General features: G+C 38.6%; 1 protein-coding gene across 2 annotated transcripts in view; it reads right to left on the bottom strand.

Annotated features, from left to right (window-relative positions):
* The window catches only part of PARP4 (poly(ADP-ribose) polymerase family member 4), a 108260-nt gene extending 82836 nt beyond the window's left edge, over positions 1-25424 (bottom strand). The window contains exons 1-11 of one of the 2 annotated variants that reach the window (XM_054577460.1): positions 25317-25424; positions 21970-22102; positions 20671-20872; positions 17322-17388; positions 15952-16027; positions 15075-15188; positions 13312-13461; positions 12624-12761; positions 11402-11575; positions 7866-8026; positions 2039-2176 (exon numbers count right to left, since the gene is read on the bottom strand). In XM_054577460.1, the coding sequence (XP_054433435.1) occupies positions 2039-2176; positions 7866-8026; positions 11402-11575; positions 12624-12761; positions 13312-13461; positions 15075-15188; positions 15952-16027; positions 17322-17388; positions 20671-20872; positions 21970-22101 (1352 nt within the window). In that variant the 5' untranslated portion in view covers position 22102; positions 25317-25424. The remainder of the gene's footprint in view (positions 1-2038; positions 2177-7865; positions 8027-11401; positions 11576-12623; positions 12762-13311; positions 13462-15074; positions 15189-15951; positions 16028-17321; positions 17389-20670; positions 20873-21969; positions 22103-25316) is intronic. The other variant, XM_054577461.1, reaches the window with a different exon arrangement.
* Between the last annotated feature and the right edge of the window lie 631 nt (positions 25425-26055).

Genomic DNA, 26055 nt, shown 5'->3' with positions numbered 1-26055 from the left:
AAAAGACTTAAAAAGAATGAACAGGCATTGAGGGAAATTCAGGACAACCTGAAACATAATAATATCTGTATAATAGAGATACCAGGAGAAGAAGAGGAGCAAGGGATAGAAAACCTGTTTGAAAAAGTAATGATGTAAAACTTCCTTAATTGGGGAGAGAGAAAGTCACACAAGTCCAGGAAGCACAGAGGGTCCCATTCAAGAGGAACCCAGTGAGGCCCACTCCAAGACAGATCATAATTAAAATGGCAGATATCAAAAGACAAACAATCCTAAAAACAGCAAGAGAGAAAGAGGTAGTAACATATAAGGGAGCCCTGGTACGGCTAGCAGGTGACTTCTCAACAAAACACTCCAAGCCAGAAGAGAGAGGCAAGAAATATTCCAAGTCATGAAAAGCAAAGGCCTGCAACCAAGACTGCTCTACCCAGCAAGGTTCTCAATTAAAATGGAAAGTGAAATAAGGAGTTTCCCAGACAAAAGAAGGCTAAAAGAATACACCTCCACCAAACCAGCATTGCAAGATATGCTAAGGGGACTGCTTTAAGAAGAAGAAGAGTCTATTAATACCCCATTCCTTCCATAGTCACCAATACTTGACAGTACCAATATTCTTAATACTTATTAATATGATTTTGACAATGATGTGTTATTTTTTTACTTTATTATTTGTTGAAATTAAACATGTTTTTGTATATTTCTTGCCTATTTCTATTATTTTTAAAAAGCTTTAAATGACTTTTTGATATTATCAATTTTTAGATTAAATGTTTGTAGAATTTTTTCCCTAAAATAAAAACCCTATTAACCTGTTTTTAGATGCGTTGCAAATATTTTCCCTTTCTAGTACTTGTCCTTTAATTTGTTTTATTTTATATTACTATATAGTTTTAAATGTTTGTTATAGTCATATTGTCAATACTTTACTTTATAGCTTCTGGGTTTGAATATGTTACTTCAGGGTAAGAAAAATATTATTTTGTATTTTCTCCTAACACTCCTTAGATTTTACATATTGATTTTTAACTCACCTGAATATTGTTTGTATAATGTGTGAAATAGGGCTCTATATTTGTTTTATTTCAAGTAATAGTGGTCCATGCACCTTATTTGTTGAATAAGCCTTATTTTCCCCATTGATTTGAAATATCAATTTAATTACATATTACATTTTTAGACAGATACATACATTTGTTTCTAGAATGCTAATTTTATCTCATTGATCTACTTGATTATTTCTGTGCTGGTGTCATGTTGTTTTCATTGCTGAGGCTTTATAATGGATTTAATATTTAAAATATTTTATAATGGATTTTGACATTAAAAAATAAATAAAATCAATCTGCATTTAAAAAAGAAAAAAAAGAAAGAAATAGAGAAGGAACTCCTAACTTTTGCAACAACATGGATGGAGCTGGAGAATATTATGCGAAGTGAAATAAGATAGTTGTGAAAGACAAATACCATATGATCTCACCTATAAGTGGAATCTATTCAACAAAATAAACTAATGAACAAAATAAACCACAGGCATGGAAACATGGAGCAGACTGAAAGTGACCAGAGGGGATGGGGAAGGAGGACAATGGTGGAAAGAAGGGGAAGGGACTAAACAAAGAACATGTATGAATGACCCATGGACAAGAACAACAGAGTGGGAATTGACTGTGGGAGAGGCGGGTGGGGTGGGATGGGTGGTGGAGGGCAAAGGGGGAAAAATTGAGACAACTGTAATAGAATAAACATGATTTAAAAATAAAAAATTAATTAAAAAATAGATAATCACCTTCTTCATATGAAGCTGTCTTCAAGAAGCAATTCATACCTGTATACTACACTTAAAATATATATAATAATAAACATATCATTTAAAAATTATACTCATAATTTAAAGTGTTCTATTTCCTCTGGAATGCAGTTAGCTGGCTTAGTTTGATTGAAGAGACTAATGTCATATATGAACAAAATTTTACAAAAGCAAGACACTTTGCATTTGTAAGACTGAAGAACTTGGCAAGTGAAGACGACACGCTCTTACCGGGACAAGATTCCCACAAAGCTCCGCACAGGAGAGCCGTGCAGCAAGGGCTTCACATTGCCAAGCTGGCTCAGAAACTCTGTGCTTTCATTCACTCTGCCAACTCTAAATATCTGCAGGATGTCTACCGGTTTTTTACTGTAACAATTAGAAGAAAACCTTGAGGTTACATAACTGAAAGCAAGTGAAAAATCATTATTAGCAACATAAACCACAAAACAGCCCAAATGTCTGATGCAATAAATTACAACACATTATATCTTGAAATATTATGCAGCCATTATAGCCATTACAAATCACACTTAAAAAATTAACAAGGAAATGAAGTAAAACTTACAGTAAAATATACATTTTAAAAGTAGGTTACAAAAGTGACCAGAGGAGATGGGGCAAGATGGAGGCATAGGTAGATACATTTTGCCTCCTCACACAACCAAAAGAAAGGCAACAACAAATTTAAAAACAAAAAATAACCAGAACTGCCAGAATATCAAACTGTATGGAAATCCAACAACCAAGGAGATAAAGAAGAAACATTCATCCAGACCAGCAGGAGGGGCAGAGACAGACAGCCAGGTTGGAGAGGACATGTGGCAAGGTGGTGGCTGGAGTACTGAGTAGGCGAGGTGGTGGCTGGTGGGCCAGATGGTCCCACATTTGCATGTGGATAAACCACAAGGAACAGCTGGGGATCGAGACAGACTGCGCAATCCAGTGCGGGAAAAGAAAGCCTCAAAAACTCTGGAGGTAAAAACCTGTGGGGGTTGCAAAGGCAGTGGAGGCTCCCAGCCTCACAGGAGAGCCTGTTGAAAAGACCCTCGGGGTCCTAGAACATACACAAACCCACCCACCTGGGAATCAGCACTAGAATGGCCCGATTTGCTTGTGAGTAGCTGGGGAAGTGACTGAAAGATGGCTGAGGAGCAAGTGGCATTGTTCCCTCTTGGACCACTCCCCGACACACAGTGTCAGAATGCAGTGACCTGGGTTGCCCTACACTGGCAAATGCCTAAGGCTCTGCCTCTCCCAGTGTAACAGGTATGCTGAGACAAAGAACTGTGGCCCAAATGAAAGAAGAGATCAAATTCCAAAAGTGGAACTAAGTGATGAATAGATAGCCAACCTATCAGATGCACAGGTCAAAACACTGGTAATCTGGATGCTCACAGAATTGATTGAGTATGGTAACAAAATGGAGGGAAAAGTGAAGACTATGCAAAGTAAAATAAAAATATACAGGGAACCAACAATAAAGGGAAGGAAACCGGGATGGAACGATCTGGAGCAGAAGGAAGAGATAAACATTCAACCAGAACAGAATGAAGAAACAAGAATTCAAAAAAATGAGGAGACGCTTAGGAACCTCTGGGACAACTTTAAACGATCCAACATTGGAATCATGGGGTGCCTGAAGGAGAAGAGGAAAAAGCAAGAAGTTGAAAACTTACTTGAAAAAATAATGAAGGAGAACTTCCCCAATCTGGCGAAGGAAGTAGCCTTCCCGGAGATCCAGGAAGCTCAGACAGTCCCAAAGAAGTTGGACCCAAGCAAGCACACACCAAAGCACATCAAAATTAAGTTATCCAAGATTAAAGCTAAGGAGAGAATCTTAAAAACAGCAAGAGAAAAGGAGATAGTTACCTATAAAGGAGTTCTCATAAGACTGTCAGCTGATTTCTCAAAAGAAATCTTGCATGCAAGAAGAGGTTGGCAAGAAGTATTCGAAGTCGTGAAAAGCAAGGACCTACATCCAAGATTACTCTGTGCAGCAAAGCTATCATTTAGAATGGAAGGGCAGGTAAAGTGCTTCCCATTTAAGGTCAAGTTAAAGGAGTTCATAATCACCAAGACCTTATTATACGAAATGTTAAATGTATCTATACACAATAGATAATATATAAAAATATATTTATATAATATATAATAGACATATTATAATTTTATATATACTATATATAATTTATGTATTATACACTTTAATTACATATAGTATAATATATAATATAATACAGAACATATATTTATATAGATATATAATAAACATAATATATAATAATTGTATTATATTTATATGTAATATATTAATACAATTATATAAAATATATAAACAAATATATATGTAAAGCAGTTTATAAGGCCCCAGCCGAACAGATCAGTTGGCTAGAGTGACATCCCGATAGGCCAAGGTTGCAGGTTCAAACCCTGGTCAGGGCACTTACAAGAATAAACCAACAAATACATAAATAAATGGAACAACAAATCGATGTTTCTTTCTCTCTCTCATTCTGTCTCTCTTTCTTTCTCTCTCCAATACTTTTTTAAAAAGTAGGTTAGAAAACCTACTGATTCCCAATTTTGTCATACACTACATACTATATGAAATATACAGGTTGAATGAGCCCATTCATTCATACATTCATTCAATAAGTAGATTCTGTGCCAAGTATTCTGTCAGGCACTGGAAGTAAGATAACATGGCCTATGGCTTCACGGACCTTACATTCTAACGAGAGACAAAAATCAACAAGTTAACAAATGCCTGATTTTAAGTGCTTCTAAAGAAGACAAAGAGGTTCAGAGAGAGGTAGTCAAGAAAGGCCTCTCTTTGGAAATGACATGTATTGGAACATGGCTTTCGAGATCTAACTGCCTTTTATGGGAAAACATATTGAACAGGGCAGGAGAGCCAAGAACATTAGGAAGGGTGCTATAGATGAGACAACAGTGGTCTGCACTAAAGGTGGCAGCAGTGTAAAAGGAAGCCAGTGGATTAAAGATATTTGGAAGAAAAAAGGACAGAACATGGTGATGTGGGGATAAGGGAGAAGACTCATCAATGGTCAGGTGGGTGGCTAAGATGGGCAAGCATGGGAAAACACTGGGGGTATTACTGAGGGAAAGACTTGTGGGTGCCAAGGGGTTGTGAGAACTTATTGACCAAGTCTTCCCAGCTCCATGCTCAGTGGTGTCAAGTCAGAGCTTGACATGAACTATGGTAGGAGTATTTACACCACAGAAGCCAACAAATATTACAAATCAGGACTTTTATTCAGAGCACTAGTCTACCAGCATACCACTGGATGGAGAGAAGAACCAGTAATTCAGTTTGGGATATGTTCTGTACCAAAGTGTTAATAATAACAGTGGTTATATAATCTCTGGGTTATCTCGAGTGGTAAGATTTCGGGTGATCTTTAATTCTCTTCATGTTTTTACACAGTTTCTAAACTTTTAGCAAAGAATATAAATTTCAGAACAACAAAAAATAATATGAAAAAAATCATTAGTGAAATGAAATGAAGAAAATATAATTTTTCTCAGCAGCAGTCTCTCCCTAGGAAGAGACCCACCTTTGTTGGGTCAGGGGGCGAGATCTCCAAGGGACTGCTTGACTTATATTAGATGGCTGAACTGCACCCCCTCCTCAGGTCTTCCTTCCCTTTGACTCCCTGGGGAAAGCCAGTCACTCCCCTCCTGATTCTACCTTCACTGTCACCAGGCTCTTCATTAGTACTAGATCCCAGCAGAAACCAAGCAGAGGGTCAAAAGTCAAGCCAAAAGAAATGAAAATAATTTGATAGTATATAAAAACAAAATCTGGAAAAAATCTACAGAATGGATTTTTTAAAATTGAGGCAAAATTTCACATAACATAAAATTAACTATTTTGATGTGTACAGTTTGGTGGTATTTGGTACACTCAAAATGTTGTGCAACCACCACTAGTTCCTAAACATTTCATCAACCCAAATACCACATACTCATTTAGCAGCCAGTCTCCATTCCTCCTTTCCTGGAACCAGGCAACTTGCTTTTTATCTCCATGGACTAGATTTATCTATTCTAGACATTTCATATAAATGGAGTCATACAATATGTGGTCTTTTCTGTCTGGCTTCTTTCACTCAGCATCATGTTTTCAAGGTTCACCTGTGTTGTACTGTGTGTCAGCGCTTTCATTCCTTTTCATGGCTGAATAATGTCCCACTATAGGTATATACTGTATTTTGTTATTCCATTCACCCGTTAATGGAAATGTCAGTTGTTTTCACCTTTAGGATTTTGAATGGTGCTTCTAGGGACATCCATGTACCAGTATCTGTTTGAGTACTTATTTTCAGTTCTTTTGGGTCTGTAACTAGAGTGGACTTGCTGAGGGATATGATCATTCTGTGTTTAATTTATTGAGGAATAGCCAAATAGCAGCTGCACCATTTTACATTCCACAATCAGTGTGTGAGGGTTCCTATTTCTCCACGTCCTCATCAACACTTATAATTTACCATTTTTTAAAATACAACCTTTGTAGTAGGTGGGAAGTGATATTGGGAATGGAATTTGAAGATAACCACCCAAGGAAGATAAAAGGTACTTTGAGATAGGTCTGAATCCATCCACAGGGAGGCGTGGCTGGGTCTTGTTCTAATAGAGCACTGAAAAACCAACTCCTAACAATGACAAAGTCCACACACGACCTGACCTGCAGCATGTGCAGATTTCCATGGTGTAAATTCTCCTACTAATGGTTTGTTAACTACTATCAGTTAACAAAATTCCTAAAAATTTAACCACTGGCCCCCACAAGCTGGTATGAGAGCTGCCATTCACCACCATTGGCTCTAAGACATGTGCGAGGCTGAAGCAGGTTTACCTGGGTGTTATCTGAGATTCAAGATACCAGCACTGCCCAAAAGAGAGACTTCAGGCAGACGAATGCTGCCATGGGTTGAACGACCAAGTGAATGAAAGTCATCCTCACCCTTGAGAAAAATCAACGAAAATAGTTTCTGAACCTTTGAAGCCGTGTCCAGGCTCTTCGCTAAGGTGATTCCACAGAGGTCCTAACACCACTAAGGACTGTCTGAGAAGATGATCATCTGTGTTTGTTATCGTTGCTGCCCCAGGTTGTAGAATGCACACAAGCACAGGAAACAGGAACATTCACAGTCAACGAGGAAAGAGGTGACTGACGTGGAAGGGCGCCATAGCTCTTGATAAGTTTTCCAGATGCTTATGCCATAGAGTGGTCATTTTAGAAAGCGTCACATACATATTTTTATATTTTAAAATTTTAATTTAAGTTCATTTTCTTAGGTAACACCCTTCAAACACAAACTTAAGTACCCTTTGATTTAAATTTTTTAAAAAACTGTGTTTATTTATTTTTATGTAGAGAGAGGGGAAGGGAAGGAGAAAAAGAGGGACAGAAACATCAGTTTGAGAGAGAAATATCCATCATTTGCTTTCTGTACTTGCCCCAACCAGGGACTGAACTCATAACCTAGGCATGTGCCTTGACTGTAAATCATACCTGTGACCTTTTGATTTGCGGGATGAAGCCCAACCAACTGAGTCACACCAGACAGGGCTGGTTTAAATTTTTAAAATTTAATTCTCATCAAGATTTGGTAATCTTAAAATCCAAGTGGAGCAGTAGGGAGTGTTTTTCAAACATAGCACACTGCCTCATGCCCCATTATAAACAAAGAAGCACCCTGGCTGAATAGCTCAGTTGGTTAGAGCAACACCCCAATGAACCAAGACTGTGGGTTTGAACCCCAGTCAAGGCATGTACAATGAATGCATAAATAAGAAGTAAAACAACAAATTAATGTTTCCCCCCACTCCTCTGTCTCCCTTCCTCTCTTTCTCTAAAATCAATTTAAAAATTAAAAAAACACATACCCAGAAGAAGTAATTGGTCATCACAACACAGTTATCTTGTTACTGAGAAACAATGTATCTGGGTAATTGTGGCAATTGACACTATCCAAATCTGAAATAACATTACAGAAGAACAGATCTAAATGCATTTCCTTATGCGTACCTCCGATTATTTTGCAGTACCTCTTCTCTAAGTCTTAAAAATTCCTCTGTGTTCTGTTCTACATGCTCAATCTTGCATCTCAAAGCTCGGTATTTGGCAAGAGATGGTGAGTTGGGTTTGGAGAGATTAGCTTCACAGACATTAACCATGTCTCTTATTAGCTGTGGATGGAAATGTTATGATACACAGATATTAGAATTACCACATAGCCAAATATTTACATCACATTACTCTTTCTCAAAAAGATTGGAAAAATAAGTTTTATTCACCAAAGCTTTTGATTAATATCTGCCTGTACTGTAAGTGACATATTAAAGGTAATATAGTTATTTCAGTGATAGCAAAATACTGGGTCTGGCAGAAGTAACACCTCCTTGAGTGTGGTTGGTGAGGTAATAATATAGGTGCAATAATTTATAGTTTTAATTTTAACATTTTACCTAAAATGCCATAACATGTGCTTGAGTGTGATATTGTTATGTTACCAAAGTACATGCTTATAATTTTGTAATTAAAGATTTTGTAATAAAAAAGGGGTATTATTTGTGCTGGACCCTGTACATAAAAATAATAATAATAATAGTAACAGTAACAATAATAAATAGTGGCCCTGACTGGCATAGCTCAGTTGGTTGAGCACCATCCCACAAAACAAAAGGTTGTTAGTTTGATTCCTGGTCAGGGCACATGTTTGGGGTGTGGACCAGATTCCTGGTTGGGAGCATGGAAGAGGCACGGATGGATGTTTCTCTCTCACATTGAAGTTTCTCTCCCTTTCTTCCTCCCTCCCTTTCCCTCTCTCTAAAAATGAATTTAAAAAATTACACAATCTTCAAAAATAATAATGGTGTACATGAGGGTAGTACTTCATTATTCATAAAGTGTTTTGGGGTACATTATTCATTTAACCTGTACTATAACACTGGACTTACTACTATTAGATCTAATTGCCCTCGTATAGATGAAGAAAGTGAGCCTCTGAGAAGTTAAACTAATTGCTCATGATCCTGCAGTGAGGATGGGAGAGTGACAAACAGGAACATAGATCCACAGACTGCAAGTTCAATTCTGCTTAACAAAAAACTCATTAAGTGTGTTCTGTATGTTATGCATTGTATTAGACTTGAAAGATACAAAGATGCATAAGACATGGGTCCCTTTCCCAAGTGGGAACCCAAGATTAATAAACTTGTAGGCCGTGGAGCTTGGAGAGGGGAACACAGCTCCTAGATAATCTGAATTAGTTTTAATAAAGGATTATATTGCTTTTAGCATCTTTGTGACTAAAGGGATATTGAAGGAGAGCACTAGGCATTCTCCTGCCACAAGTGTTTATGATACACCAACCATAAAATAAGGGATTAAGAAGAACAAATTTCCAGTTACAAACAGTCACTGGGATGCAAATTACAGCACAGGGAATACAGTCAATTATATTATAATAACTATGAATAGTGCCAGGTGGGCACTAGATTTATTGGAGTGATCACTTCATCAGTTATATACATCTAATCACTATGTTGGACACCTGAAACTAATATAATATTGTATGGCAATGGTAATTGAAAACTAAATTTAAAAAAATGGATGTATTTTTCGAAATAAAAGTAAAAAACTTCTGTATGGTAAAAGAGAACAACTATCACCAACATATTCATCATACCCAAAGTAAAACAACCGAATAACTGCAGAAAATATTTACAACTCATAACACAGATGAAGTTTCCTAACTAATAAAGAGGACATAACAATCATGAAGAAAATTACCAAGACCTAAAAAAAGAGGCAAAGGCCATGAGTAGAAAGTTCACAAAAAAGAAGAAACACAAACGTCCCTTAACCATTTGAAAAGGTGCTCAGGCTCGCCGCACAGAGGGGCCACTTCCTATCCATAAATTGGTGAAATCTAAAATTGATAAATACTCTGTTGGTACGAAAATAGGAAATAGAAACTCATGAATTGGTCAGGGGAAGGCAGAACAGTATCACCCCCTTGAGGGAACCAGACAAAATCTATCACAGTTACATCCTTTAAAAGAGCACTTCGACTGCCAGTGCCATATCCCAGAGCTACCACTGTACACGGAGGAGATGACAAACATGAAAGGTTATTCCCTGTGGCTCTCTTTGTGATAGCAAAGTCCAGAAAGAATTGAAATGTGCAGCGATAGGGGATACTGCCCGCCACAGTGTGGTACATCCCACAGTGGACAACTATGAAGATAACCCCCATGAACAGGGCATATTAAATGAGAGAAATAAGTACAGAATGACAAAGATAATACTCTATTATTATTATTAAATATTATTCCACCCTCTATTTTTACACAAAGTAATATGCTATGTTCTTATTCGTATTGATTTGCATAAAGAAATTGTGCAAAGACTAACAAGAAACTAGTAAAAATGTTTATCAGGGTGAGGAGTGGGGATGGGTCAGAGGGGACAGTGTACAATAGAAACTGTTCTTAGTGTACTTTTTTAGTATAATTTTGAGTTTTAAATTATGCAGATATATTATCTATTGAAAATATAAAATTCAAATTAAAAAGTATCTGGATGGCCAGCATTCATAGCCCTCAGTAGCAAAAACAATGATTAAAGTTCTTCACACTGGATGTGAGACAAATCATGGAATTTATATTTGGGAGGGTTCTGTATCATCTCATTGTTGATTTTTCACTTATTTTGATTACAGACTCCTCTAAGAACATGTTGAAAGCTATAATTTTCCCCAAACATGCAGTTTCACATCTACGGCATCTCTGACCCTGTCCCAATCCCTTCAAGCATGAACGAGACAACTCAGAGCCAGAGAGTGACATGGGTTCATCCACGGTGGGGTGGACTGTGGCTGTCTCCCTGCCTTCTTCCTTTTTGCTAACTGAGCCCTGCTCCTCCTCCCACAGCTCGGAGGGGCTACCCATTTCTGAGCATTCACAGCAACTCCGTTCTCCTGGCCAGTGACTGCCTCAAGAATGTACATGACTCAATTCTGACCAAAGAAATAAAAGTCTGCCAGGGGCTTCCTCTAAGAGACACCAAAAACATATTCTGGGTGGAATGCTGTGAACTGTAGATGTAAGCTGATGGTAAGGGGAGTCAGGCTGAGGGAAGTTGTCATTTTATATGCAGGCAGGTCAGAGATAATAACCTTGAAGTGAACTGGACCAGCAGCCACTATACATCTGGACTTCTTGTTATACCGGGCAATAAGTATCCTCATTGTTCAAGTCAGTTGCAACTTCATGTTTTTTTGCAGAAAGAATCCTAACTCATCTCCTGATTTGGAAAATTACTTTACTGGGTAGCAATTCTAAACTTATTTGCAATTGCAATTCCAACATATTCCAGTTTGGAAATATGGCTCAGAAAACTTCCATAAGGACTGAAAACATTCTAAAATGGCTCAGCAATTTATTTTGGAGCAAACTCCAGAGATAACTTCTGTGATTCAGTGTTAACTTGTTCATCAGATTTTGAAAGACTCCTCCCCCAACATATTTTAAACTGAATGCTATATTCCAGAGATTTACCTGGCAGAGGTCCTCTTTCTTGGCTAACAGTCTCAGGTTAACTTTTTCTGTTGTTGTAGCTCTGTGAGGTATTAATCTGTAGAACTCACTCATCATCTTTTGCAATTGCTCTTCTGTCTCTCCATTTTTCAGTGCTTCCTTTACTAGGAGGAGAATTCCTTCTGCCTTGCTCACCTTTAAACAAAAGATGATATATGCTTATTAAAAGTAGGTCTTAATAATCATATAGAAAGTGAAGAAATGTATAAAAATAGCTAAAACAGTTGTCAGACATGTTACAACTGTTAGCTTCCTGGACACCTGTCATAAAACAAGCACGGTGTTTCCTGTAGATGTATCCTGGTTGTGATGACAATGCCATGAGAAGTTTCCTAAAATCAGCATGGCTCAACTAGAGGGAAGAACCAGAGTCTGTGCTATATATGATCCATATGTCTATATCTATATCTATATCTATATCTATAGCTATATCCATCTGTATCTATATCGATCTATACCTGTATCTATATATCAACAGAGAGAAGAGTACTCATGCAATGGCAGGAAACCTGCTTTTCACATAAGATATTTAGAAAGATGTCAGAATCAAACTAGGAACAAATCCCACCAGAACATGTTTTGAATGACACAAGTACTTTTTGGACTCTACTCCAGGAAACTTTCTTTGCCCTGAAATGAATTCATTTAGTTCCACAGAGGAATCGTCTGTATCGTTTGACTATGAAAATGCAGTTGTACAAGTATGACCATTGAGAACATTTTCTTGCATCTGCTCTTTTAATTGTATATGATTAAGAAGAGCAGTTTCTGGAGGGCTGGGAGCCCGCCTGCGTTCCCCTTGGAGGGTCAGAGGTACAAGGCTCTGAAGCAGGTACAATGGAGTAGATTAGGGTCTGAGTATCTAACAGAGGATCATGAGCATCCATGTCCTCGGGCCTGCTACAAACCTCTTGACCAAGAGGAGCAAGCCTCCTGATGAGCTAAGCTTTGATCAGCAACCATGCCTAACATTTTACAAGAGGGGAACGTCTGGTTTTCCCAAAAGTTTATTCCCCCTCAGTGCTCTCAGTGTGGCTTGCTCCAGGATAAGAAGAACGAACGGGAATGCATCTAAAAATAATGGAACCACTGCTCAAACAGAAGTGATACCACTGAAGCTAAGAAACCAGGAAAGTAGGTTTGTTTGGTAACAGGCTCCATTTCAAGGACACACGTGACTTACATCATTAAGACTGATCCTACTCATGGACTCGAGGAGTGTGTGCTCCAGATGGCCGAGAGCCTCTGCCCAAATCATCTCCACTAAATCGCTCACCTCTTGGCTCAGAGTGCTTGAATGTGTTACCTCCTCCAACAGCAACTGCAACAAAATAGAAAAAAACAGAAAGTTTTCATGGGTAGGTTTATTTTTAATGGAGATGATCAGAGGTGTGAGAATAATTATAGCCAAGAGAAAGCCACTCTCACCCAAGTAACTGTTAATGCTAGGGGCCTCCCCCTTTCCATTCAGCTCTCCCTCTGCCTCCTCTCTAAACCATCCCTCTGTCCCCCCTTCTCTCTTTTAGTCCCATTTTATTTTTCCTTTTGCCTTTTTCTTCACTCTGTAAACTTTAGGTCTACCAGTGGAATTAGAGGTTAAGTGGTATAAAGGGTTAAGGACCCTTGACTTCTGGCCCAGGTTATAAGGGAATCTTTTGAAAGCTGTGATGGTCTGTTGCTAAAATAAGCCCTAAGTTTTGGGCTCATCCTAGAACTCATGCGCCTCTCCACTTCTAGGCCTTTCTGTGGGTTCACTGTTCCTTTTCCTAACTCCACTCTTTTCTCTGGCCAGTTTATTTCCCATGAAGAAAACATTTCTCTTAAAAATATTCAATCAATAACACAAAATAACATGGACAAATCAGTCTTACTGCTTGCAATTTTTCAGATGCTAATTGGGTGGCTTCGGGGGTAAAAGATTCTCTTAGCAGAAATCCTTGTTTCTTCAGCTCTTCAATGTAATTTTCATAGTACTCACTTGCATCTGCAGAGGTATGCTTTACAGAGAGTTGCTTTCTAGGCTGTGAATATAGAACGTAGCAAAATGTTAGGATATGAGGAGACAGTAGCTTAGTGTCAATCTTTATTGAACACCTACCATGTACCAGGGAAATAGGAACATAAACAAGGCATTAGATCCCTGCTACTGTCAAGGGAGTCATAACACTGACAAACCTCCTCCCGGACTGGTAGCTCAAGGATGCCCCTCGAACTTGGCCAAAAAAAAGTTCAAGTTACTGCATTTAAAAAGGTAGAGTTTAACATAGTTTCCATCAACATGTTTAATAAAGGAGAAGGGCAAGCTAGAAGAGTGTCTTCTGGAGCAGCTCCTTCTCTGCTTGTTAAGTGAGGATCATTTCCATCAAGGTGAACAGACTCATCAAGGAGATTCTCTCTTTTGAAGGGAAGAAGGTACCCAGCAACGAGCCTTGTAGAGAGCAGGAAGGGACATGCTGGCTCAGATAGCTTCATCGTTTTCTTTTTCAATGAAGAAGAAAAAAATGATAATATTCTATCATTGTTTCTAAATTGATTTTTACTTAGTTTTTACCCACAGAACTAAATCCTCCACCAAATACAGTCTACATGTTGAGGTGAAATGCGTCCCCTTCTCGGACACATTTGAACTTGGAAACTGTTCCCATGGAAACCTGTAAGGGTGGAGTGTCAGTGTAGTATTAGGCAAAGTAGCTTGGGTAATAGAGACTTGTCATTAATCAGTTGCATTGGGACTGGGAATTCAGTGAATGAACCATAAATAGCAGATGGGAAACCTGAATCTTGGGCTTCCCTGGGAGAAGTGACTCTAATGACAGACACTTCCCTTAATAAAGGGCATCTCAACCCCAGGCCCTGTTCTCTAAGAGACATGGGTTCCTGTGAGTGGGTTTTTAAGTCAGGTGGATCTGCCTCCATCCCTGCCCAGAGCTAACCCTGGTGGGTGGCCAAAGTGAGTGTGTCCACAGTCTGAATGAAGTGTTGGAAGGACCACCTGCACCACTGAGCAGCGCCTATGCACACTGCTGTTTCTTGCCTGTAAGCCGAATGTCTATAAAATAATGGAAGACAGTCTGATGGTTTTGTAGCATTTTCTTTGAACTTTAGGTATTATTTCTGAATTTATTTTGTTTCATAACTATTTTAGGTTGGTCTTTACAAAGCCCTCCTCGCTGCTCAGAGCCCACAACAGTTCACAGATATCTCACTGTCACAGTGGGTTGCAATCATGAATGTGCTGTTTCCTCCCAGGTGGTGACTTCGGAGGGGGAGGTGTAAGTATTCTTTACATTTGGATCCTGGCCTCTGGTAGACTGCTTGGTACATAGTAGGTGTGTGAAGAGATTGCTTTGAAAGGTATGGAAAGTTTCTGTAAGTGACTTGGAACAGGAGCAAGACACAGTGAAGTGTCTTCCTCCGATAAGCCCCCTGTGCTGCTCTGGCCAAGAGGTTCTGGGCTCACTCTGCTCTCCTTACCTGGTACTTTCCAAAAGAGAACACACTTTCACTTTTCAAACCTATTTACCAGGCAAAACGAAAAATATGAATAGGTTGGCTGGTTCACTGGCCAATGTTAAGAGAACTAGCTATGATCAAGGATGGATAAACACACAGGAATTGATAGAAAGACCATTACCTCCATGCCACCGGCTGGGAGGAACTGTGCAGCAATGAGGAAGGCTGGGTCCCTGGGGTCCTGGGAGCACTGCAACTCCACCACAGCAGTTTCCTGACCTCCCTCAGGCACCACCTGGAAAATAGCTTGCTCTTTTATAAGCTGCATTCATTAAAAAGCAAACTGTACATGCCATTTTAAAAAGTTGATTATAAAACTAGTCCATGCTCATTTAGAGGTATAATCCAGAAAATTCAGGGAGTACAAAGAAAAAATAAAAATCACCTGAAATCATAGTACAGATATATAATCACTATTAATATTTAGGTATATTTCACTCCTATATTTTTACTATAGGTCTATCTGTGTATGTTTAAATGGTACCACTTTTCATATCTTCTTTAACACAGGGTGAATGTCATTTTCAAGTTACATTTTATTAAAATACCTTAAAAATACAAATGGAGAATCATTTTGAATGTTAAAGTTAATTTACATTTGTGTGATGTTGGAGAAAAGTTTTTTGTTTTTCTTTTAAATGAAGAATAATGGAACTTCAAGATGGTGGAAATACTTGTGTCAAATCTCTTAAAATATAAGAAACTGTTAAAAACAGGGAGGACCCTTATTTTTAATGTTCTATTAATAGTTTATACTATTACATTTTTACTACAAGCATGCATTACTTTTATAATAATTATGAGCAATTACTTTTACACTAAAAACATTATATTTTAAATGTAAAAATTTTCTTAACTATTAAAAATCAACTCATATATTAAGAAATATCATTCAGGATATACACAATTTTTCAAAACAAGACAATTATCAAACAGGAAGAATGATCACAAGACATTTGGACAGTCTTTTTTTTCCCAAACAGAAATCAGACTCTTACTTTTTCCAAGATGTTATATTTTGCAACTTCAAAATCTTGAGGAAAATGAGGAATTTGAATATTCTCTGTATAAAACCTGAAATTTGTATAATTAAAATTTTAATATTAACAGGGTAAAAGGAAGGGAAAGGGAAAGTCAAGGAACATATAGCAAGGACTCATGGACAAAACCAAAGGGGAAGAGCTGAGGGAGGGAGGGAGGGAGGGCAAGGGAAAGTGGTGGGGGGAAGGCAGAGACAAATGTGTTTGAAAAAATAAATAAATACATTTTTATAAATAAATAAATAAATAAATAAAAACATAGAAAGGAATAACATTAGAAATATGTTAGACCCCTTTGTCAAACTGAGGTTATGCCAGGATAACATATAGCTAATGTTTTCTCTTTATTTGCCAGAATGTTGTTTAACATTAATCATTATACAATGAATGTTAATGTATTTAAATAAACACTTATTAAGACAAAAATATTTTAATATTAAAATCGACTTGTGACTAAACAGGATTTTCATAATTTTTTTTGGTACTTCTAACTCAATTCAAAATGCATTATAAGTCCCTAATGCCTCCTTAGAGATTGTAAAAATGGTTTAAAGGTCCTGTGGAACAAGCTGGGTTCTTCCTTTACATAATTCTCAAGCTCTGATGTCTGCATTAGATGGTGGGGATGGCATAAAGCACAGGCATAAAAGAAACAGGCCAGTGTGTTGGACAAATCACAGCTCCTCATAGACAGGCGGCCTGCATTCACTCTGAGATGGACCCTTAGACACCACGCCACTCCAGTCAGGCCCACACCTCTCTGCACTACAGTCAACTCCCCTTAAAAATAAATGTGTCAGACTTCTCATCATTTGTACTTTTAATTTTGATACTTGTTTTCTCTTTTAGCATTATTATTAACAAGTAAAATAAGGCAAAATGTGATGCCTCTTTGACACTGCAGTCTTGGGTACACTTTAAGTAGCTGTGTAGAGCTTCTGACTCACATACTCCATTTTGGAAAGTTATTATTATTTCCATTTTTAAATATATCAGGAGGAAAAATAACAAACTTTCTAAATGCTATTCAGTAAGGTAATAGAGTGAGCAGACAGCCCATATTTCACCTCTGGTGGTTTTTCTTTTTTCAAATCAATGTCACAATTACATCCAATTTCATATAATACTGAGAAGATAAAAATAATTATCACCATACTAGTTGAAGTAAAAAGTTTTAAATAAATAAAAACTTAATAAAGAGTTGGATAAGCAACATAAATTAAAATACTACCAAAAATACTGATATACTAATAGCATTTTAATACTGTTCTTGAGGTTTGGAAAACATTTTGCAAACTGTGTAGTCTTAATGACCAAAAGTAGATTACTTAGTAAGTTTCATGATGCTCTCTGTCTCTGTAGCATTGTCCAGGCATAGGTTGTCTGTTTTCACGTCTAGAATTAAAACAAACAAAATGCTTGTTTATTACTCAAACATTCATTAAAACTGGTTAACAATAAATGCTGGAACAGTTCAGATTCTTGAATGTGGGGCATATTTGCCATGCTATTCTATTTTTTTAAAGTGTTTTTGGACTTCCAGCCAAGATGGAGATGCAGGGAGATATGCTTTGCTTCCTTACACAACCAAAAGAAAGACAACAGCCAATATAAAAACAAAAACAACCACAACTGCCAGAAGATCCAACTGTATAGAAGTCCAACAACCAAGGAGTTAAAGGAGAAACATTCATCCAGACCGGTAGGAGGGGTAGATGGGTAGCTGGGATGGAGAGGACACACAGCAAGGCGGTGGCTGGTGGACTAGGTGGGCAAGGTAGCTACTGGTGAACCAGATGGTCCCACATTCACATGTGGACAAACTGGGAGGAACAACTGGGGAAAGAGACAAACTGCACAACCCAGGGTTCCAACATGGGGAAATAAAGCCTTAAAACCTTTGGATGTAAAAACCTGTGGGGGTTGTGGCAGGGAGAGAAACTCCCAGTCGTACAGGAGAGTCTGTTGGAGAGATCCTCAGGGTTCTAGAATATACACAAACATACCTACCTGGAAATCAGCACCAGAAGAGCCCAATCTGCTTGTGGGTAGTGGGGTAAGTGACTGAAAGTGGAGCAAGAGCCGAGCAAATAGCCTTGTTCCCTCTCTGACCCCTGCGTCCCCTGCATACAGACCCACAACAAAATGAAATGGGTTGCCCCACCCTGTCAAATACCTGTGGCTCTGCCCCTTACAATGTAATAGGTGCACTGATACAAAGAAATATGGCCCAAATGAAAGAACAGATCAAAGCACCAAAAGTAGAACTAAGCAATAAACAGATAGCCAACCTATGAGATGCGCAGTTCAAAACACTGGTAATCTGGGTGCTCACTAAATTGATTGAGTATGGTTGCAAAATGGAGGAAAAAGTGAAGGCTACGCAAAGTGAAATAAAGAAAAATATACAGGGAACCAACAATAAAGGGAAGGAAACTGGGACTCAAATCAACGATCTGGAGCAGAAGGAAGAAATAAAGATTCACCTGGAACAGAATTAGGAGATGAGGAGACGCTTAGGAACCTCTGGGACAACTTTAAACATTCCAACATCTGAATCACAGGGGTGCCAGAAGGAGAAGAGGAAGAGCAAGAAATTGAAAACTTACTTGAAAAAATAATGAAGGAAAACTTCCCCAGTATGGTGGAAGAGATAGCCTTCCGGGAAGTCCAGGAAGCTCAGAGAGTCACAAAGAAGTTGGACCCAAGGAGGAACACACCAAGATACATCATAATTAAGTTACCCATGATTAAAGATAAGGAGAAAGTCTTTAAAACAGCAAGAGGGAAGCAGAGAGTTACCTACAAAGGAGTTCCCATAAGACTATCAGTTGATTTCTCAAAATAAACCTTATAGGCAAGAAGAGGCTGGAAAGAAGTATTCCAAGTCATGAAAGGCAAGGACCTACATCCAAGATGACTCTATCCAGCAAAGCTATCACTTAGAATGGAAGGGCAGGTAAAGGGCTTCCCAGATAAGGTCAAGTTAAAGGAGTTAATCATCACCAAGCCCTTATTATATGAAATGTAAAAAGGGACTTAACTAAAAAAAGGAGATCAAAAACTATGAACAGTAAAATGACAACAAAGTCACAACTATCAACAACTGAACCTAAAAAACAAAAACAAACTAAGCAAACAACTAGAACAGGAACAGAATCATGGAAATGGAGATCACTTGGAGGGTTATCAGTGGGGAGGAGGAGCGGGAAGAATAGGGGAAAAGGTACAGGGAATAAGAAGCATAACTGGTAGGTACAAAATGGATAGGTGGAGGTTAAGAATACAATAGGAAGTGGTGAAGCCAAAGAACTTAAATGTCTGATCCATGGACATGAACAAAGGGGGCGGGGATACTGGAAGGTGGGGGAGGTGCAGGGCTGAGGTGGAAAAAGGGGAGAAAAATATGGGACAACTGTAATAGCATAATCAATAAAATACACTTAAAAATTTAAAAAAATGTTTTTAAGTTAGCTACAGTTATTAGTGATCTATTATCAATACAAATGGGAAAGTAGGATGGTAGATTAAAAGTAGTGCGAATATCCCATTCTATTTTAATAGCCATTTGACGAGAATTCCCATGTAATCTGTATGATGTGAAACTCATTGATAGACATACAATTTCAAATGACATTTTTCTCTTCAGGAGATGATGGTGAGCATAGTTATGAAATGCATTTCTAGCACAACACTGAATCAGAAGAGGTTCCTGCATGTCGTCAAGTCACAAATGTGTTCTGGTTTAGAGGAGGGAAATTCAGGGCTCCTACATAAGGCTGAGCAATGTTTGTTTCATACTTTTCTTGTAGAAGAACAGTATCACTATCTAGAACATTATGAGCAATAGGAGTAACTCTTCTAAAGTGAGGATTTCTTTTCAGTTTTAATTATGCTACCTATATTTAAAAAGTCATCAGTATATTTGCAGTAATTCTCGACCTGACTGTATGATTCTGGATGTTGAAAAATGTTTTCAGTGTAAAAAATAATTATCATCCTTCCTTTTTGTTTCAGCTACAATTTTCTGAGACAGCAAGATAGTCAGATGACAGCATTTCTGGACAAGCATTTGTCTAAAGAGGCCAAACCACATCCAAACACTTAGATGTCTAAAGCTTTTATAAATAATACAATTAATATCATACAAGATGATATCTAACATATCATGTGCTTATTAGTTTATCAGAACTGCTTGACTCCGACATGTCTCATAAGGAGTGCATTTCTCTTTGTCTAAAGGCTTTCTTCTCAGCCAGATTCCAAAATAAAATCTGGGTTTATAAAAGAGATATGCTGCTTTGGGATACATCATCTTTTGGAAAGAACTTCTTTAGCCAATCCTGGTCATAAAATTTCCAGTCATTCAATTTTAATGATAATTTTTTAACACAAAGGTTCTTCCTCCTCCCAGTTAAAATTACACATCAAGTTTACTGAGACTATTAGTGTTTTCTGTAGCCATTTTGATTCTAAACATACTAGAATGGATATGGACAAATCTATTGCTATCACTAAAGAAGTCTTTGTCCTTCACTATTTTGCTGCCCATTTTTCTAGGATAACAAGCATAATTTTTATGTAGTATTTCTGGACCATGCTTTGTCTGCAATATATCTGACAAACCAAAATGTTTACTATAGTTCATATAATACACTGAGTGCTTGAAATGCTTACCAGAACTGTTTGCCTCTTGACAAGGAGGTGGTGTACTGTCCAGTGACTTGTTAGGATTGTAATTCTTTACATCCAAGAGTCTCCTTTCTTTGATAGATTCCCATATAAAATCCGGGTTTGCAATATGGATATGGTGCTTTTGGACAGAGTTCAGCTGGTACTGACTCAGAACATCAGCACTGTCTAAGATTATATGTGTACACTAAGAAAAAAAATCAATTCATTATGCATTACTAAAAATAAAATTTAAATGATTTTGTATCTGTAATTTTCACCCTTGGAAAGTCTTGTTTGAAGGTAATTTGTAACAATTGTTTTTAATTTCTAAAACTCTTATAAATAGCAGAATTTCTTGTTACATTAAAGTTAAAAAATTAAGTTTTTAAAGAGTATGGATATGGATGTAGCATGACTGATTAACCAGTCTTAGAGGTTATTTCCAAACTTCCACTCCTCTAAACAATGTGCTGAATATCTTCATATACACTTCTTTGCACAACTTATGTTTTCCTTAGGAGTGGAATAAGAGGTTTAAAGGGTATTCACTATTATTTATTTTAATGTTAACTTGCGATTTTATTAACTTATTTTAAAATAAGTAGTATATGTACATTGTAGATTATGTAGAAAGTAAAATTATAATAAGTTAATTTATTCCCCACCATTTCTCCAGGTTCCTCTCCCCAGAGGCACCTGCTGTAACTTGTTCTCAGGTATCCTTCCAGAGCTATCTTATGTAGATAACACACATACAAGTACACAGCCCTCTTGTAGCCACAGATAACAGCATACCAAACACAATGCTTTTCCGCTTGATAATTTATATTGGAGATCATTCCTCATTATTACATACTATGCTATCTCCTTTGCTACAATAGCTGCTATGCACATTTCAATATTTATAAACACTGGCAAAACAACTGCTGAAAAGGCTGTAGTCCATATGTCATAGAGTCTAAGAGTGAGAGCCTGTTTCGGCATTTTTTGTTCAGAAGGTACACTGAGAGGGTATATGAGGTATGAATTATTTGTAATGCACAGAAATGGTAAAACAAGTCATATAAGGGAAGTACAGACAATTCTGCCTGACCTGGAGGAAAACAGGGCCATTCCATTTCTAATATTCATGAATAAATTATCAAATGCCAGAGAAGCTTCCAGCATCCAGCTGGAGTTGACTGTGCTTCATGGAACAAACCCAGCTCCTATTGGCAAGCCCCGGGCTGTGGTCCAGGAAGGGGCAGCCCTTTCAGCTATGAATGACTATCATAGGAGCGTTCTTAGGAAATTTGCAAATACCTGAGGATTTAATAAAAAGGAAACATTTCCACCATTTTCTTTAATGTCAGTTTGTAGCTTTTTCTTCTGTTGACGAGGTAAGTGCTTGACTTTCAAACAGAAGGTACAATTTGCAAAGACTCCCAAAGTCATCCTGTAGGAAAAAGAAGTTTCAAGTCATAGCTTTTAAGAATTTTCTTTTCAATGAATATAAATGACAATGACTTTAGAATTGTTCTACATGTAAATTGTGGGGAAAGTTGGGCATTATTTTTTAAAAAAGATATTGCAATCATATTATAATCACAAAAGTTGAATATTACCTGTATTTGCAATATGTATTTTGGTTTCAGAATCATTTCTAGCTTTTATGGCTGGTATTATGACACCTAAAAATCCTTTTGTATAGACTCAATATACATTGTAAGAAAAACATGACAGACTCAGTTACAAATCAAATAGATTTAAGAAGACAGAAGCATTAAAAATGTAAAAAATATAGAAGCATTAACTTCTAAATTAAAAATTAACATTATGTGATAGTGAAACCATGGATTTTTATATCTAAGTCTTCTATAAATTCAAAGAGACTAATTAGTTATTTGGGTTTCTGTTAACCCATTCTAGAGATAAATTGAACAATTAGTAATAAAAACATACAACTTACATTCAAATGGAAAATATATACATATTTAAAGTTAATTTTACCTTTACACATAATTACTTCTAAGAAAAAAAATTATATTTTTTAATTGAAAGAAATATTCTGTGTATTTTACAATCAACTAATTAAAGGGTGAGATATTGGGTTTAATTCACAGTAGCTATTTGTGAATTTTTAAAAACTGAAACCATCTTTAACAGGTGGGGTTTCGGGAAAAGTATTTCCTGGGTCTGATGTTCCTTTAGAGAAGGTTAGACGGTCCCTTGCAGGATGACTGGGCCTGCCTTTCCAAGGGTGCCTACCAGGAGCAGTCCCCTAAGGATGTGGTTACAGTCCGTGTTCCTCCTGCTCCCCCGGCCCTGAACATTCTGTTTTCCCAAGATGACTAGAATCCTCACACAAGTCTCTTTACCTCAGATGGTGCCCATTCCTCAAGGCCCTACATGCCATCAATATGCAGACAACCCCCAGTTTAGGACAAAATGCCCATTGCCTCCCAAATGCTAATACCTCAGACATGCCAAGTCCCCAGTCTAGGCCTCCCTTTGTTCCCCTCTTGGTAGGTGGCAGCTGTGTCCAGCTGGCTGCTGCCTTTTATTTCTCCCCACTTCGGGGATATCCCTTCGGCCAACAGCACTGCCTCATCACTGCCGCTAAATACAGCTGGAATCTACCTTTGTTCTCCGTTTCCAGTGCCACTGAGGCCCATGTCTCATCAGTGAAGTCCTGACTTCTCTCCTTACCTCTGCTCCTCTCTGCCTCTAATCTCTTCTCCACACTGTAGTTTGAGTAACCCTTTTTTAAAAGTATTTTTTATTTTTTTTAAAGATTTTATTTATTTATTTTCAGAGAGAGGAAAAGGTAGGAACAGAAATATCAATGATGTGCAGGAGAAACATTGATCGGGACCTGGCCTGCAACCCAGGTATGTGCCCTGACTGGGAATTGAACCAGTGACCCTTCGGTTCACATGCCGGCACCCAATCCACTGAACGACGCTAGCCAGGCGACTTTTATTTTCTTATTCCATTTCAAATGAAATTCAAACTTCTTATGGTTCAAGACCTGGCCTTTCATCCCTGTCTCATCCTGCACACCACTCTCATTCTGCCCTGGCAATACTGGCTTTTTCTTCACAACCTTAAACTTGGTCCTTAGGGCCTTCACACATACTGTTCCTTCTTGCTGGGACCATTCCCTCCTACCCCTACTCCACACTTTTATATCCTACACAGGACCTAGTTGGTGCTGTCCAACGAATGAACATATTAGGGGTTCTCTTTCCTTTCCTTATGTGATCTAGTTAAACTGAAGTCCCTTGATTTAACTCTGCCTTTCTGTAGCATTAATATTTACTAATTTCATTTGTGTTGTCTTTTACATTCCAATGGATTCGTAATTACCATGTTGTATAGATGGGAGAGATGATAATGAATACTGTAAAAGATACCAGACTATCCTATTTAGAGTAACCTATTTTGTCCTTAAACTCTGATAGTTAAAAATCAAACAACAAACCAACAGAACACCAAAACTCTTCAATAAATCTTTAACAATTTCCAGAACAGCTTCTAAACTGGAGGAGGCCGGCTGCCTAGCTCCACCTCTCCGCATAAGTGAGTCTTACAGCCATCAGGCCCTGGCTTAGGGACACAGCCCCAGGTCCTGGGAAACTCTCTGCCTCCCTTTCACAAATTCTGGCCACTCTACCCAGAAACCATGGGTGCAGTTGGGAGCCTCCCCTGGAACCCTCAGACTCTGATTCACTCCCATCTGGGGCTGCTGCCTCCCCACTGCTCCCAGCAGGCAGTTGTAGTCAGATGTCCCTATTGCCACTGGCTGTTCTCTTAACTCTGTTAGCTTCTCCAGGAGGGCAAATTCCATGCAAGGGCTGTGTCTTTTTGATCTTTATATCGTTAGGTTCTGGGGTACACAATAAGCACTCAATAAATGCTAGGGCACACACTAGGCATTCAATAAATATTTGCTTACTAAAATCTCACGCATCCATTAAAGCCTGGGATTACGGCAGAGCCTTCTGACACTATTTGCACATTTGGACTCAAATGGCATCAACTCTGTACCTCCCCAACAGGACTGTTGAACCCCTGAAAAGAAAGACCACCCACTCTGGTGCTGTTCCAACTCTATGGCACGTCACAGTTTTGAGCACACAGACGGGAATTGAAAGTGCTCACTGAATACACGATCAAGTCAGTGCACTGAAAGGATCTGCAACATACACATATTCGGAGTGAATTTTTCCTTTATTCTAACGCCGTATTTTACAGATCTTCATGTTTACTGTCATTCTGCAACCCCGGAATGCAAAGGCTGAACACTGGGCAGAGCCCTGTTTTTCTAGAAGCTGAGATTTAACGAATGGGCCGCCGCACTCCAGGTTTTCGACTTTGGACTTCAAGTGATAGTATGTGTTCCTATCACATACAGTGTTCCCAATTACTCACGGTATTCCCTGATTGTCCACCAAAATCCTGGACTTTTGCAAAAGTTTGTTTTGAAACCCAAATTTCAGAAAACAGACTTGCCGTTTGGCTAGTTGAAAACGAGAAATGCGGAGCCGGGTGCGACCTACTCCTTCCGGGAGACTAGGCTGAGAGCTACGCCCCAGCTAGTTCCCGTCTCCCAGAACGCGACTGGGGCTGAAGCCAGGACGACCCAGTACCCCGCGGCGCCCACGCACCTGCCAAAGCACCCGGCAGCTCCAGGCTCCTTCGGACTCCGGGATGTCCGGCTCTGGACGCTTCCGAGCTCCCGACTCCCCTCTGGAGCTGACCTCAGCAGAGCAGAAAAGGCCTCGGAGCCCCGCCCTCGCCAGGCCTTGCCCGCGCCAGGCCTCCTTCGCGGCGCAACGTTAGTGTTCCCTGGCGCAACGTCACGGCTGCACAGGCTGGCCTTTTGTTCCCGGACCACTCCCAGGGTTAAGGATTTTCAGTTTCATCTCTCAGGCTGGATATAGCCGATGAGAGGTGACTCCAAAGTTGGAATTTGGGACAAGTGGGTGGATAGTACTACCATTTAACTGAGAAATGAAAGTGATTTCCCGGGAGCTGGAAAGAAGCGGATTTCGGGAGGGTTTAGAGTTGGGGAAACTGGAGGATACAGTAATGAATTTAGCTTAGGACTTCTGGAGTTTAAAGTTTGCGGTAGTGTTCCTCAGTGTTAGAAATACAGATCTGCCATTCCAGAGAGGTGGGAGCTGGAAATTTATTGAGCAGACGGTAAAGTAGTGGGAATGAATAAAATTCCCTAGATAATGAAGAAAATGAGAATAGAAAAGATGTAGAAAGGTTACAGATCCAGACTCTACTACTCGCACCCCTCAGTAATAATGCAGGTTGGGTTCCAGACCACTGCAATAAAGCCAGTATCACAACAGAGACAGTCACATGAATTTTTCAGTTTCCCAGTGCATACAAAAG

Source organism: Pteronotus mesoamericanus, unplaced genomic scaffold (assembly GCF_021234165.1).
Source record: "Pteronotus mesoamericanus isolate MK-2021 breed Mesoamerican mustached bat unplaced genomic scaffold, CSHL_Meso_final contig_433, whole genome shotgun sequence".
In the NCBI taxonomy this organism is placed as follows: Eukaryota; Metazoa; Chordata; class Mammalia; order Chiroptera; family Mormoopidae; genus Pteronotus; species Pteronotus mesoamericanus.
This window is presented reverse-complemented; position numbering and strand designations above follow the sequence as displayed.